Source organism: Bombus terrestris, chromosome 2 (genome assembly GCF_910591885.1).
Source record: "Bombus terrestris chromosome 2, iyBomTerr1.2, whole genome shotgun sequence".
Lineage (NCBI taxonomy): Eukaryota > Metazoa > Arthropoda > Insecta > Hymenoptera > Apidae > Bombus > Bombus terrestris.
In genome coordinates, this window is record NC_063270.1 from 11,149,832 (window position 1) to 11,166,563 (window position 16,732).

The window sequence follows — 16,732 nt, forward strand, 5'->3', positions numbered from 1 at the left end:
TTTAATGAGCGTACTCGTCGAGACAAACGTAGACTGTGACAAAGTGTAGACATTAAATTGCAAAACGTTCGTTTCCAATTTGCGAACAAAAAGAGGAAATCGCGCGGGAAGATTCACGAGGGCGCGAATTGGCTGAACTGTAGCAGATATCGTATCGAATATCCGAACAAATTGACTATTTGTCGCGTCTAGATGACGCGTGTTTCCCCCACGATAAAACATTTTGCGACACAATTCTGTTGCGACTGGTTAACAAGCGACCGCCTGATTGGCGCGCTCTTTTTTCCGCGAATCGTACGCGGCCAGTACAATTTTCAGCGCGGTCGGCATCATCAAAACGCATTGTAACACTAGTAACGTGTTTCTACGAAGCGATGTGATCGGATCACAACGAGTCAGATACAGGAGAAAAACGTGTCGATCGCAAGAATAAAGAACGCTAGGCTGGTTCGAGCGTGATGAACAGGAGGAATCGCGCGCGACACCGTTGATCGGTAGACAGATCCACTTAGGCTTAATTAGCGACGATTACTTAAATACGTCCTTATTTCCATGGATATATCTATGTACATATATATGTAGCGTACGTATATCGGATCTGTTGAAAGGTTTTGTTCAATTTTTAAAAATACATTATTGTTATGATTCGAGGTGTAAGTGTTGTCCGTGATAATTATAGCTGCTGGCTGTAGATGTCGCTGCCGGGGTACTGCTATTTTCTTCTAATTTTGGTGCGTAGAAGAAAAATCGGACTACGGGTGCCGGGATTCGAGAACCCGGGTTCCGAACGTTCGTAACCTAAGGCGCTTACCACTGCGCTACCGTTGTCCGGTGTTAGTGTCGAGTGGCGCTATTTGTTGTCGAGTGCCGCCACAGATTATTTTATTTCATTGTTGCAAGATTATCAGATTACCAACGAACTTTGCTTGCTATATATCTAACTCCCATTCAATTCCATACAACTATAGCATTTATCACATCCAAACATCCACACATATAACTTTGTTTCTTTTCATTTCTATGTACACTATCCTATACTTAACTTGTATACTATCGCGCGTTTACCTTTGGCCTTTAATTAGTTCGGTATCTACCTATATTCCTACGCTCTTTTTTCAAATCTCTTATCCTATCTTTCAGCATATCTTCTCTTTCAATACGCTAGAATCTATCCTACAGCATCATTTTAATAGGTGTTTCAAGATATCTATCTTTAAACTACACAGAATACATTTGCTTTTTTACTCTTCCAACCAGTAACGATTTCCCTCCTACACGTTATCCGCATCTTATACTCGCAATTAGCCCCTGGTTGCCTTCTTTTCCTTCTTTCTCCACGTATTCCGTTTTCTTCGCTGTTCTTATGTATTTGTACCTATATTTGGCGTTCCAAATTTCACGATATCACACTCGATCTTGCAACTCTTTGTCCCGTTCCATCAGAATTTTAATTATATCAAGTTTTTGCTGCCTTAGATTTTCTACAATCCTAGCTAACCGGTAACTATTTCTCTAAAAGTATTCTTCTCTTTCTCTGCTATTTTCTGTCCTTCCTATTTTCCTTTTTTTTTCACTCAGGCATTCCGTAACTAACACTCTACCCACGCTACCTTTCTAATACCCTTTTCATATCTCGAAGCTTCCTTCCCTCCTTTGAATCTAATTTTCTCTCCCTTGCTTCACTAGATTATCAATGTTTACCGTTATATTACTCTATAATATAATTTCCGTGATTGTTTATTACGATACTATCTTTCGGTAAGTTTATCGTATCCTTAATATTATTAGTTTCTTTGTTGCAGTAACGATCGCCCTCTATGGATGACGAAGAAAAGCAGAAAAAGCAAGATTGAACGTATCTGTACCTCGTCGATGGGGGATGGTGGTGTTTGACTGGCAGGCTTCGTTGGCGCTTTGATGCAGAGCCGAGTCTGAATTCGTTCTCCTCCATGTGTCCGGTGGTGGTGGTGAAAGATACGGAACACCGCTGTACGGTGAGGTATCGTGCCTTTTTTCCATCGGACGAGGTCGCATCGGTCCAACTCCCATGCTCCTACCCCTCTCGTTGTTACGATACACCATAGAATTGTGCTGCATCTCCTCCAAATTGCTGAGCGCTGTCTATAAACGCGAAAACATTATTTAAGCATTTATCTCGACAATCACATTATCTTGCCACTCGAAGAAGCATTTTTGCGTGCACACGAATAAATTTTTATCGATTGCATATCTTGCACGTGTCTATTCAAACGACACGAAAGGAAAAACTCATTCATCGTGTTTCTTTCAACTAGAACAAAAAATATATGGATGCATGTAAAATAAATGTCCATTGTGATGTAGAGATATTCTGTCATTTTTACACACATACATCGATCGATAGTTCTTACGTATAAGTGGCAGCGTCATCCTTTCTGAACGTTGCCCTATCTTATCAACCTTAACTAAACCTCTAAATTCTAAACACTAGGACGTTCAACTTTGTCGCTATTACTAATTGCATTCCAAACATCTGGTCCTACCTTCGGGCATAGATGATAGTGTCATTCCTCCGAAATTTTTCTTTATCTTATCGTTATTTACTATTTAAGTGCTTAAAACTTCGCCTTTCCTTTAAGTCCACGCTAATTGCATTCCAAATATGGACGTTCGATCTACATATCACCAGCTGAAGCTCGCTTTGTTGACTAACGTAACATAAATTACCACGAACTTGAAACAAATATCGTTTACGTTACTAGAGCACGAATGTTTATGTATTTATGGAAAATTTAAAGGTTCGAGGATACGCAGGCTACACATATTATACGAACATGTGTAAAATATTCAAACTAAAGTAATATTTAATAAGCAAAGCAAATCTTCGTTTAAATTCTATTTTACAGATCTGCATAAATTTCTATTGCTCAAAAGAAGAAGAAAAAGAAAAAAAAGAAAAAATGTATAGTGCATATTCATAGAATCACTATTTTGCAGAAAACGAATGCATTACGTACATGGAGCAAATGAAATGTAAACAAATTACTATTCTTCGCACGCAACAGCTTCCTTTAAAAACTTTCTACAGAAACAGATTCTCCCTGCAGGTACGATGAAAACGAACTAGCTCCGAGGAAAGTAATTTTCTTTTACCTTCGTTCTTTTTCGAGTTGGTCGGAATTTTCTCGTCCTATGAAACTCAGCCTGTGAAACGTTTCATCCGTTTTATGAGAGGACCAATGCGATATAAAGAGACTTAACGCAGGCGTTCGATCAGGACACGCTAGAACGAGAATCCGTGTCAGTTCCTCCAAAGATAAATCCATGGAGATAAGTTTCCCTTTGGAAAATATGAGCTTTTCCTTCCTCGAGCAATCAGATCTTATATCCACAACTTCTTTGAAAGCAAACTAAAGATTCAAAGTACAAGAATATCGACCCTTTGATAACAACATTAATAAACGAGCTCGTGTTTCCGTGCTAATAGAAATTCTAAAAGTCTGCGCTTTTTAAAACAGACTACGACGAAACCATCGTAGAAATCTGCGATACAACTCGTACGAGACGATTATATACAATACAGTGAGTGTTTAAAACTTTAGAAGCTTAAACTTTGCCACTAAATTCTTCTTATTACCATAAAGAGTCATAATTAGGTTGCGAATTATGAATTTATTATTATTTATGAATTTATTTAAATATTCAAGAGTCAAAGCAGCAAAGCAGAATATACGTAGTGGCAACAAATCGATCGAATATCTTATAGAACGCGTTGACAAATTTTTATTATTAGTTTGCAAATATTTATGCATTTGTGGAAGATTTAAAGATACTAATCTTTGCATAATGCGCGTAGTATCAAAAGATCTATAAAATATATTATATATCCATAGAGTATACTGACAAAGTATGGCTGTTACGTTCGGGACATTGTGTGTATATGGAAAACTGGTGTCGAAATTCCTGCATACTATACGAGACTGGTTCCATCGGAAGTCTGAGTTACCTGCGACAACAGACAGGTGGCTTGCGTAAGGCAGAAAAGGATTTCGCGCTGGTTCGCATCAACGCGAGTCGCGTAATCACAATTAATGCGACGCTCGCGGTAATGGTCGTTCTCATTATCATCGCGGTGTGTATTGGATAATGCTCGAGCGTATTCGATGATCCGGCGCGAACGTGAGATCCGTGTAAACAGCCAGTGTTAATTTTCGGTCTTCCAGAACGGTAAAGGGAGAGAGGAGATCGGTGCATATGTACATTTGAAATATGAAGCGGGACGGTAGGCGGGACAATCGATGACGGTACTATAATTAAAGTATCCTTCGATATTTCGCTCGAGAACGGACCAGAGTAACATCACGTGTCGTCGATGTCAAGGCGTCTTCGTCGAGCAGTGAACGGAACGAGGCGACGTACACTACCGCTTCAAAGTATCCGGACACTTGCTCGTTTCTACAAGATATATTAATATGCATATGTAAGTATCTGATAATAACTCTAATAATATTATTGCTATCGAATCGATTATTAATTTTTACAACACTCCTTCTAGTTAATAGCTAAGTGGCCATGTGTATTGGCAAGCGCATACTCTTATTTTTCAAAGAAGCGTCGTTTTATCACGTCCAAAATACTGGCAAATGATATACAATGCTTGATAATACACTTGCGCTTAATTAATTACTATATAAACGTTATAAGAAATACAATGGCGTGGAAATATCTTTGGTAGTCAGCGTATAGACCAAGTGACTCCGTAGGAAACGTAATAAGTATCGTATTGTTTTTATCGATTATTTCCTCGTTAACTCCTCGATAAAATTTATGTGCTGTTACTACGGACCAAAGTGTCGGATACTTATGAGCCATAGTGTACGAAGACAGAGGGGGAAAGAGCGAGACGAAACAACGGAGAGGAAGTTTATAGTGCACAGCAAGATAAAAACGAAGCGACCGTGAACGTGTACGAGGAATTGCCGCGAGCGTCGCTTCTAATAGCTTTGTGTTGGCCGTTTTATTCGCAGATCGCGCGAAAGCTGCGCTCTTAACATTGGCCTGATGGCAGGCGGATTCACCTAACCTTAACTTAGAATGTAGATGAAATTCGACGCAGGTATTCAAGAAACTCGACATCGTTGTTTAGAACAATGTAAGAACGAATAACCGCGAGTCATCGGCCGGCGTATGTCTCGTGTATGCGCGAACGTAAACGACACGCGGCCGCCGTAATACGAGAACGTGGAACGAGGTTGTCTCTTGGCAAATCCTTAATTAATAAAAACACTGGATATCGAGGAAAACAATCGTGAACAAGCATGAACGATCGTGCTTGTTGTCGGGCTACGTGTTGTTATAAATAGCCGTAACGTTCGAGGCAAATTATTAATTATAACACGTTAACCAGTACACGAGCGGACGATCATGGCTATCACGGTGCAAGGTTCAAGGGAAACCGCATTCTTCGAACGGTAAAGGCGAAAAAACCTATTAGTAAACGCACCTCTCGTTTCGTTTTGTTTCGTTTCGCAGGATCTAGACTAGACGTTCGCGAAGAGAAAAGACCCGGGGAACGCAGAAACAGAAAACTAAGAAATGAAACGAAACGGTGACAATAAGACCTCGTGCAATGTGATACTTATATAACGCGAGTAAAAATTGACTTTTGGCATCGTGTAATATCATTTACAAAACATCAATGAGAGTGAAATGTTTGTAAATTCGTTAAGGTACAAGCAGTGAAATACATAATGTGTGAAAGAAAAATGAAGTAAGTTATTTTGTAGAATGTGTAAATGTATTAAAATAACGCAATAAATAATGCTATAGGTGTAACGAGCATAGAAATTATATTAACATACGATTCATATTTTTCCCTCTGAAAGAAGAATAAAGCGTATTCTCTGGGATAAGGAAAACTTCTTCTATAGCTATAAGATCAGCATAACAAAACATGTTAGCACACGAGAGTTGAACTTACGGTACGATAATACGAAATTCATGATAGTCGGGTTCCAATAATAACGGTGCCAATGAAATTTTAAAATGTTTCGTATAACGTACATATCCAATATGCGTATTGTTACAAGATTTCTATAACTGTTTGAATATTCTCGCGAGCCTCTGTATATCCGTATAATAAGTAACAGATGGTCCTGTTGTATTTCTCTGGCCGCATATGGGCGTAAAATTGTGATCAATGGAATCGGAAAAACGCTGTTTAGAGATTCAACTTGTCCAGCTCGCTGGCCGATCGGACGCGCCGTGGCTTTCCAATTTTAGCGTCGCAAGAATTGTATGGCATAACGATATATTTTTAGTCGGTATAGAGTACATACGGTGTGTAGCGTGTACGGGCCGCTTCGAGTGTTTTCCCCCGCGGCGCCGCGCACTGTTCACAGGCCACGCTGTAAACATAACGACAGGACAGGCACCGATTCTCTGTCTGCGACGACACGTGCTCGAAACAGGTACGCCCGCGAGAGCTCATTCATCCAACCAATACCGACCTACGCTCCTCCTCTGTCCGTGTGTATTTATATTACCGGCCGAATTACGATTCGGTGGACGAATTTGATCAACACCGCAGCCGTGTTCGCGTGCCGAAAAGTCTGCTGGCGTCGATTAACCGCGACCGAAGGGAAAAGCAGTTTGATCGGATTTCGTCACGAGTCATGTTTTCACCGCGTGCTTCGCTCCACTAAATTGTAAACTTTCCTCGTCAGATAATACACTACTATTTCCCGCCTTGTATAAGCTTCTCATCGCCATTAAAACTCGTAGGAAAGATATGATAAGTATATATCTTCCGTTGATCTTTGTATGTTAATGTCGCTTTATGACCGAAGTGAAATATTTTAATATAAAATAGCTGCAATTGGAGACAACGCGTGGGCTCCGAACACATAGTTGCGGAAATTGCATAGAACGTACAAAAGATGTAACAGAATGTTTTAATATATCCGATGTTTTAGCATCTTTCAGAATTTTAATATTAAGGCAATCAATATTTTTTAGATTGTGAGAGTAGGTGGAAAGGTATATTATTGCCGTCAAAAAGGAACAAAAGACTAGCTTTAGTAACAGAGAATCAACCGACAATGTATGAAATTTAATTCAATATAGTTTGCCTGTAAAATACGAAAAATATGACTGGCGTTGTTCCCCTGCGGCTTTTTTCTATTGTATGAAACGACATTGCTGTCACAAATTTACAAGTGAAATATCTATCGCGTATTTAGGTTCGCCGACGTTATCGCGACGCGAGTCGTTGAACTTGCATTAAAAACACCTGCCAACGATTACTTCTTATGATACAGATCTGAGAAACGATACAGGACTCCTCCCACTTCAGTTTTTTCGTCCGTGCATTCTTTCTACGTGATCTCAAATTCTAGAAATAATCGTACCGGCCGCTGTATGTGAATCACCATGTGTAATACGCGATTTTTCTAGAATCACGCAAGACCATCGAGCTATAAGAAGCACGTTAAATCGAACGCAGCGTTGTGCGTGAAACGCAAAGCGAATGCAGCGATTTTCGCGCGCGCGCTCGTCGTACTTCTGCAGCCAGAGATCTTAATGAAAGAATCGAGTTAGCAATCCACCGCGAAGACGAAGGGAAATTAATAAGCAGTCAACCAGTATGAACTGGTATGAACCGCGGGTTAGGTCGACTCATTCGATCGTCACAATTAGCAACGATTCTCTGGTTGTTAGGGGAGCTCGGGAATCGGCGAAATCCGGTCTAAGGTTCGTTTTCTACCAGGTGCTGTTCATCGATACGGCAAAATCAAGGTAATTCGTTTTGCTTTGCCGGGTTGTACGTTTCGTTGAGAGAAATTGGTTCGATCGTGCGTTCACCGCTTCGATTACAGCGATCGAAGGATTTGCGGTAATGAACAGGTAGCTGCAATGAATGCTAATGAAATTTCAAAACGTCTCGTAGTGTTTATTCGATAACGTTTTGTATTTATAGAAATTTTCGATTACTTTCACGAATAAACGCGTGTCGTTCTCTTCGCTCGATTTATAAACGGACCTCTCGCGAATCCTCGAATCGGCTTCACTTTTCGCGAAATTATCAGATTCAACGTCGCAGAATCGAAATCTAATCTTCGTGAATTTATCTGTCACAAGGAGGTTTCGTTTTAATGATCGTAAATTGAAAAAGCGAATCGAAACGAATAACATTTGCAATCGTAGTTCTTCCACGCGTATTAATTTATGGAATCGATCAGCGCACGACTTCCGAAGGATTCGAATGAAGATTACATGAAAAGAACACGATGAATCACATCTTTTATTTCTCGCCATAATATCAGGCGCAATATCGAAAGTATTGAAACATTGCTTGCCTCGAACCATCTCCTGTGACACTCGCATTTAAATCGCATTTACCGCAAGCAACAGAAGGACACAGATCTCGTACTCAAAAGTCCAACAATTTACTACCACTAATATCACTCAATGACAGCTTTAAAATCTAATTTCATTCTAATCGATTATGAATTGATCAACTCGAATTACTAGCGAGCGAAGCTCCTTATTGCAACAGTCTTTTCAATTCGTTCCCAACGAACGATCTACGAACGATAATATAATAGTTCGACGCAATTTCACGATTCACGCTTGTCGAGGCATAATTACTTCGTGGAATAGTAACAGAGATCTTAAGGCGGAATAATCGTGGTGTAGGATAATCGTCGAGCCAAGTGTGAAGTTCCCAACGAAAGAAAAAGAGAGAAAAAGAGAGAAAGAGAGAGAGAGAGAGAGAGAGAGAATAACGGGGCGCACACGCTAAAAATAACAATTTCATCGGTTGCACGGCCACGAAGAGGAACAAACTGACCCGTAATTCGTCGGGTGGAGAGTGGAGAGCAATGTTTCCCGAGTTGGCGCGGCTGCCACGCGTCTCATACGATTTCCTGTGGAGGAGAGGGCACGAAGAAATTCGTCGGCCGTCCCTGCGTGCCATGTGTTGCTCTGTCGTAGTTCACACGGCTGTTACCTAATATCTGTTGAATTATGCCGTAAACAAGGAACAGTTCTCCCACGGTTCGGTTCACGGACGACACCTCGCGTACGACACGGTCGCATACACGCGCGCCTGCCTTATTATCGCCTTTCGTTTCGTTCGTTTGGCAAATCGCAGTTTCTAGACGTCTAGACTGGACTCGAGAGAGCTCACGCGAGCTATGATCGCGTGCCGCCGCGATAATCCGTAAATTGTTTAGCGGCAACGATTGGACAACGTCCAACGGAATAATATACGGCCGCGAGATAGTTACAACGCGAGAGAAATGTTACACGGATGATCTTGCCGGTGAAACGGTCGTGTCCCGGCTCGGGAACGAACCTTACGATGTTACGCGCAACGCATCGAATTCTAATCGTTGCGTGTATCGCGTTAATAAATAGCATCGCCACCTGTTTCCCCAAAGTCATCGACGCTACTGAAAGAGCTGTCTTCCGACGTAAGTGAAAGAGGTCACTGAATTACCTGCCGCAGTTATCGTCCAGTTTCGAACGATGATCACACGGGAAATATATAACGGCTGTGTGATGCAGCGAGCATCACGTATTTCTTATCAATCTTTTCGAGAATTTCAATTCTGTATAATTTTTGATATTTTCGTGGTCGATAATCAGCTGCACGATAAGTTCGCTGTACGTACACGAAAGTAGTAAACAAAGCTTTAAACTTCAAACAAAACGATACGACGATTTGTTCTCCAGTTTTATCGACAACGACGTGTCGTATAAAAAATTGTATTACATATTTTATCTATTTTTTCACCTTCTTGCAGATTATCCGACCGTACCCAGGCATCTTACGCAAATGCCTACTAGAGAATTATGCAGAGGTCGTGTTCAAATACTCGATCGCGAGAGAAATTGTTTATTGGTGGCAAAATACCAGTCTGTGAATAATCGTGTTTTGCACGATTCAGAATAGACGTGTTCGAGAATAGGTATTTCTCTATATCAGAGAGAACATGCTAAAGTAGAAATATTATTCTTAATCGAATATTATGCGTTCGATGGTAGGGTGGTAAACAGGACGCCCGTTCCTGGTGAACACGCAAATTTCACTGTAACGGTTGACGTAACTTAATTATCGATGACATGGCAGTGTATTTAGGTTTCAATTAGGAAAAGGGAGACAAGCCGTTTTGTGTACGCATGAACCACGACCATGCGAGCTTGTGCTTCTATTACGTTACAACGTGGACTATGTACAGCCACAAACAAGATTGCGAAGTAAACTATCAAGGGATACGGCGAATACGAGAATCCTGTACATAACGTTGTTTGAACATGTTTTTATCGTTTTGAGTTATCTAGAATTCTCAGTAATTCGATGATTAATATTAATCCATTAAAGGTCAGCTTTGCCGTGACCCCATCGGCTTCTGTTTCTAACATGGCAGCCATGAAAGGGAATTCCAAACATTCGCTTAATATTTTGTTCGTCGCTATTTCTAACCGATGATTAACTGTTTCAATATTTTTACGACTTCTGCGAAGTATTAGGTCGTCCAAAAAGTTTCTTTCGTTTTAAAAAGAAATAATGGATGTACAACATTTTCCGTTTTATATTATTTTATCGAATTACGTATGATCCATCTTGTTCTATCAAAATAAAGATCACAACGTTCGACAGATGTTTGTATAAAGATGTGTCGTTGTAAAAGACGTGTCTGTAAGAGGAAAACACTTTTCGAACAACCTAATATATACTTGGTTTAATTATCTCGTAGCTTCTATCGGTATATACCTTCGCGTTTGTTTCAAACACGAACACGGTCGAGTCTCGTAACGATACTGATGAAATTTTAAAATGTTTTCTACAACACACACGATATATTCGTAAAACGTGTCGTCAAGCGTTCGAATGCTTTCACGAGTTTGCGTGTACATAGTGATAGTTCGTCGTTAAATACAAGAAGGACAAGAAAGAGGAAAAGATCGTTTAAAACTGTATCGGACTAGTAAGCAGTAAGTAGGAGGCGTTTAATTTCGTGGCTTTCTCGCTTTGCATTCGCATACCGAACCGACGAATTTCCACGTCGGCCGATACGGAATATGGCTGACGTAATTCCACGGTATGATCGGTGTAAAGCTGGGAATACTTGGGCCGAAAATTATTTTCAGTGTGCTCACGCGCGTTCATTCGATACAGGTTTTAAGAGGTTTCCATCCGCGGCAATCTTGCTCGTCGGATCGCTATACAACGCTATTTGCATACGATAATATGCAAAATGTATCAGTGACGATGCAAGAATAACCTCGCTGGCGCCTTTTTTACCACACGCCTCTCGTCGATGCGTGCGCGGCACACGCTCGCGCGTATTTCAAGACTCGACGCATCCTCCGTGGTTACAGCGATACGAACGTGAAAATATTCCTCGGTGTTCTGTTAGTTTCCCCGATCGAACCCTTTTTATCGTCTTCATTCCGGAAATTCTCTCGATCAGAGCCGTTCGAACGCGATACAATCGCGCTACGCTATTCCTCGTTTTGCATTTTACGGCACACTTTTGAGTGGACTTTGTTCTGATATCTTCGTATGCCGATCTCGAGGAAAATCAACGCGAAATGTACAACTACATTTTCGAACGTAAAAATCGGAAATATCATTTACCATACACTTGGTATAGAAAAATATTTTTTATATAAAACATTTTGAAATTTCATTTGCATAACGATATACAACTATCACGACCGTAATGATAAAACTTGAAATCGATTTTACGTATACGGAAAGCACGAGATAGTTTCTGCGAAACTGCGAACAAATATTCAGTAAAAAAAAGATAGTATACATCGTGAACATGTAATAAATAATAGAGACGGAACTATTGAATTATCCAGGCTTATTAATATGATAATAATCATAATTACAATCATAATTAATAACAACAGATAATTGATTAGAAATACTTTCGTGGTTTCTGGCAAGTATGGTATACCCATTTGCACTAAATGATCTTATATCTTGCAATCTTCTATGTACATTTTCGAATTTGTTCCAAACTTCACCAATTTATATATATGAATGAAATCACTGTGAATGAAATTTCGAGATATCTTATACGATATACGCAAAAAGGTTTCTATAAGCATTCAAACTTTCGCGAATCACCAGCATAAAAACAACCGCGTGAAGAAATATGGATATGTTATCCTTCGAAGGAAAGACTTGGATTCGAAGATCGCTTTACAAAGTTTCTCGTTCGAGTAATCGAAGACGGTCGTTAAATATATCTGAGGATAGACATAACAAGACAAACAATAATACATCTTGATCTACGATAATTTACTAAGAAACATCAAGTTGTAACAATTAAACGAGGTGTGTTAATAAACAAACGATCGAGTCTCCTGAATAAAAATTAGCTTTTTCTTCAAGTGGTTAAAGTCAGTCGACGAATTACCATAAAAGATTCCATTCAGTTCCATCTCCGCGCACTCCACCTCGATATTTTTAATCGGAAAACATTCTGAGTAAGATAAGCATCTATACTCAAACAATTATAAGTAGTATTTAAAATACAGATCAGATAAGACAAGTTTCTCTAAACTTACATTGCACGATCGATTCAAAAAGTAATATTTCAAACTGCTGCTAGATACGTTGATTGAAATTTTATTATTCGCTCATTTTATACCATCACGGTAAATACTACTTTTGCTTATTGCATTAGTCTCTTGTTGATTCATATATCCACATACAACGTACATAACGTTGCTATAGATCGGCCAAAGTATCCATATACGGCACCTTTTGTTCAAACACGATGAATGGATTAATTACAGTCGAAAGAGAGGGCAAAAGACGCAAAACAAAGACGCCCGAAAATAACCTTGCATCGTCGTATTGCGAACTATGAAATTCCACGAGACGAATATTGTTCTATTGAGTTGGCAACTAAGTGATTGCGGATTTTGTCAATACCACCCAATGACAAAATCCGCAATCACCTAGTTGCCAGCCCAATAGCTTCGTACGAACGAAAGCCGTTGATTCGTGATGACGGAAGAAGAAGAAGAAGAAGAAAGGAACAAACGACGTATCCGAATTGCCGGCACGTGGCATTGAACGACACCGATTTTTAGCGCGTAGCCATTTAAATACAATCACGCGTCATCGCGCGTGAGCTTCCGTTGCGTTCAAGAAAGGTTATTCCGTTTCCGTCTGATTGCAAATCGGAAATCCTGACGCTTGATTCTTCCGAGCAGCCTATTCTCTGTTTTATCGAAGCTCGTTTTGAGAAAAGAACGCGTATATAAATTTCTACCGCCCTTTTGTATTGCGCGAAGAGCAAGATCGGTAGTGGCAATTAAAGTCGCTCGTTAGATAGAAACGCGTGTTTCCGGCGAGTAACAACGAAAAATATTCTATCCACGTCGACTTGTGCAACGGTACACACGTATACAGAGTGCCGTCCAGATACATAGACATAAATTGCCGTTACGTGTGTCGATTCCACAAACGTTGCTTTCCTACTTTCCATCCTTTGATCTTTTTAATTACCGAACGATTGTAACGTAGAGACAATAACGTGATTTTAGCACACCATTGTATTTATTACAGCGTTTGCATGCTAATTAATTAGATCGAAATGCGTTCAATTTTGTCTCCTTCGTATATAATATTCCTCGTATGAATGCAACAATTTGATACTATGAAAATAATTTGGTTCGCTGAGAAGTGAGTATACCATTACACAATATTCGAATATTCCATATATTTTTGCGTATTACTTACTCGTACTTTTATTTGGATACGAAAACTGTTTCATACTTATATTCAACTTTATATTTTATTTGGACACGGAAACTGCTTCATACTTCATATCTTCCAACGCTGCGGATACCAAGAAAGATAGGACTTTAAAAATTTCTGCGTCGATGTCTTAATTACGCGCGTGGCGTTAAACGCAACCTGTGATACCCTTTAAACGCATCGATGCTTTTAAAAATAGCATCAACCTCGGCATTTTCGAAGAAGTACATATACAGTAAGCAAAAGGAACGGAGAAGACAGACGGACGACAAGTATGTAGATGTATTTTTACCACGAGGAATGCGTGGCTGCGAAAACAGACATTCTTAATTGACAGCGGCGCTAACTGAAGGTGATTCGTGTCGTGGCGCGTACCTACACAGATTCGTCGATGCGTCTCGTCGGCTCGTGTCGCGAACCTGACATTGAGAAAGTTCTCAATGAAATGGTCGCTGGCGCGCTCTTGCGTTTCATACGCTGGGAATAATCCGAAGGATAAAAAAAAAGAAAGAGAAACTAACGCGTGATTCATTTTCACGGAAAAACGCGAAATAGATTCTCTCGTCAGAAACATCGATTCAATTATTCATGAATTTGTTTTCTTTAAAACGTGGCCGAGTTGTATTTCGTCGAATAATAGACGCGCCTCGATATATATTTCATGAAAGAAAGAACGCGATATTTTGGAAATAATGTAGAATCGTGAAGAGAGAAGCGAGAATTAATTCAACGAGCTGTTTCCTTCCTTCGTGATTCTGATAAGAGGCCGCTTCTCCGCAAATTTCGCTCGCAATTCACCCAGACGCCCGTATATTTAACCGTAATTTACCCAGTACCGAGTATGCTATCGCAATCAGGATCCATTTTGACCGTGCTCTCTCCGCCGTATTTCATTCCCCATCTTTCCTCCGGTTAACGCGAAATTCTATCTTACCGCTGTCTCATTTTCAAAGCAACTCCCACTCTTTGCAAATTGCCGGTCGAATTTCACCCGAAGCGCACTATCATTCCCGACATTCCTACTTTTAATTGGAAAAATGTTTGATCTCTACACACGCGAGCGCTGAATTGCATTTTCCATGAAATTTCAGAGCAACGTTGTTCTTCGTAGAGTACAAAAACGAAAGGAACAGGCTGGTTCGATCGCGTTGCTTTCTTCGACAGACATCGTGATACCCTTCGTTCGATTATACACCTGTTAGCGAACCACCGGTGCACGCGATCCGTAAAAATAGTGGCGTGTTTGTCTCCATTGCATAATCTGCGTCGATCGATCGACGTTCGTGTGAATGAGCCGACGAGCGAGCAAGGTGGAGCTTGGTTCGTTTTTCGGTACATGGAACCACCGCACCGGCGTGATCCCGGAATCAAGGACACGCGAAAGGTTACAGACACTCGCCGCTTTTGCAACGCAAGATGTTATCTATGCTATGCGTCTTTTGTAACGAATTTCGTGCAGCAGACGAACATCTGTAAGTTTGTCTTCGATGACCGCATAGAAAAAGTTGCTTCTAAAGGTCGCCCATGTGTCGACAGGCATGTGCTTCGCTCTTTAAGACCGTAACGAATTGCGGGAGAAAAGGTTGAAGCAGAATTGGCGACGAATCGTGAACCGACTAACCTCCTCTTATTTCGAAAAGCAATTTTAAAATTTCAAACTTTATTCCGAACAATCGTCAAGATTAGAAATATTAAAGTAACGCATCGCGCAAAGAATTTGAAAAGATTTCCTAAATAATTTACCGAGATGGAAAGAAATGATCGTAATATTAGTCGTTGTCCGTAAAGACTAAAATTTGAAGTTTTCAGAGTTATTTAGTCGAAATAAAATTCAATTAACGATGCGATTAAATGTGACGGAGATAGAGGCGCGAAACACGTGGGTTCGATATTGCAGTAAACACGGCTCGTCTGATCGAGTCGGTGGTTTAACGCTAATCTTACCATGCCTCGTTAAACGACCAGTTTCAAAATATAATTATCATTGTACATTCATCGTTGTTTCTTTCGTTCGTCTAACTTTACGCAAATTCTTATATTATCTGATCGATCGATTTGTCAATTTTTATTAATAGAAGAATCTACATAAAGTTAGACAATTCTAAATTAAATTTCGGGACCAGTCATTTGACCGGACCCGGTAAGGTTAATGTTAAAAAGTTTTGAAAAGAAGACGACCGCGTTTAAAGGCATTTTAATGATGTTAGATATTCAGTAGACCCGTGTCCTTCGACTTTTACAGATGATATTCAAGGACAACGGGGCCGATCGAACGCCGATGACACTTTCCACTTTGTAATTTTATCCTCTTCTGACCCCTTATGCACATCGACCGTTCGATGAGTCGGCAGCGGTGCAGTGGAATGAGAAATTATAGGATCAGCTACAGTCACTTGCGCGCAGGCCAGTGGCGTACAACTTTCCCAGAGGGAAAACAACCTTCGCCATTATTCGCGGATGTTACTTAACGTTCTCAAAAACCATAAATAAAAATGGTATCAATCGAAATTGTTGTCGACTGTATGTTTTTAGCTCACAAATCGAGAAAGGTCATTCTTGATACATACAAAGGCGATTTATCGCGTTTATCGCTTGTTAGATTTCGTATTGTTATTCAACAACTGTATGAACGATTTTATTTCACAAGTAAATGTAATTATCACGCTAAAAAATTTACATATAAAGGCATAAATAGAATATTCTTCGCTAGAAAATAAGATATTCGACATTGCTGACGATAACGATCTAACCTGCGCTAGCCGAGGGTTAAAGACACTATAAGCTTCCATGAATTTTCATTCGACCCTAAAAACGGTCGATGCTTTCATCTGCGTCGTATATAATAATTCCTCTGTTAACATTTATTGAAAAAAAAAACTCTAATTTCCTAAACGTCAGCCATTTACCGAACGATAGTCGAAGAAACAATGTGCACGGATTTCCACGAAATTTGTATTCGAA

At 40.0% G+C, this 16,732-nt stretch overlaps 1 protein-coding gene and 1 long non-coding RNA gene across 9 annotated transcripts in view; one reads left to right on the forward strand and one right to left on the reverse strand.

Annotated features, from left to right (window-relative positions):
- Positions 1–16,732, reverse strand: part of LOC100652098 (CREB-regulated transcription coactivator 1) — a 64,953-nt gene that overhangs the window by 23,540 nt on the left and 24,681 nt on the right. For all 7 annotated transcript variants that reach the window (XM_048410503.1, XM_048410498.1, XM_048410496.1 and 4 more), the window contains one exon: positions 1,866–2,121. In XM_048410503.1, coding sequence (XP_048266460.1) covers positions 1,866–2,121 — 256 coding nt within the window. The remainder of the gene's footprint in view (positions 1–1,865; positions 2,122–16,732) is intronic.
- LOC125386036 lies at positions 78–16,279 on the forward strand. Of its 2 annotated transcripts, none has more exons than XR_007225860.1 (5): positions 78–583; positions 1,803–3,012; positions 3,087–3,561; positions 3,873–4,459; positions 16,014–16,279. It is a non-coding gene; the product is annotated as an uncharacterized LOC125386036 (long non-coding RNA). The 2 variants fall into 2 exon arrangements; XR_007225859.1 differs by lacking the exon at positions 16,014–16,279 and adding an exon at positions 4,535–5,745.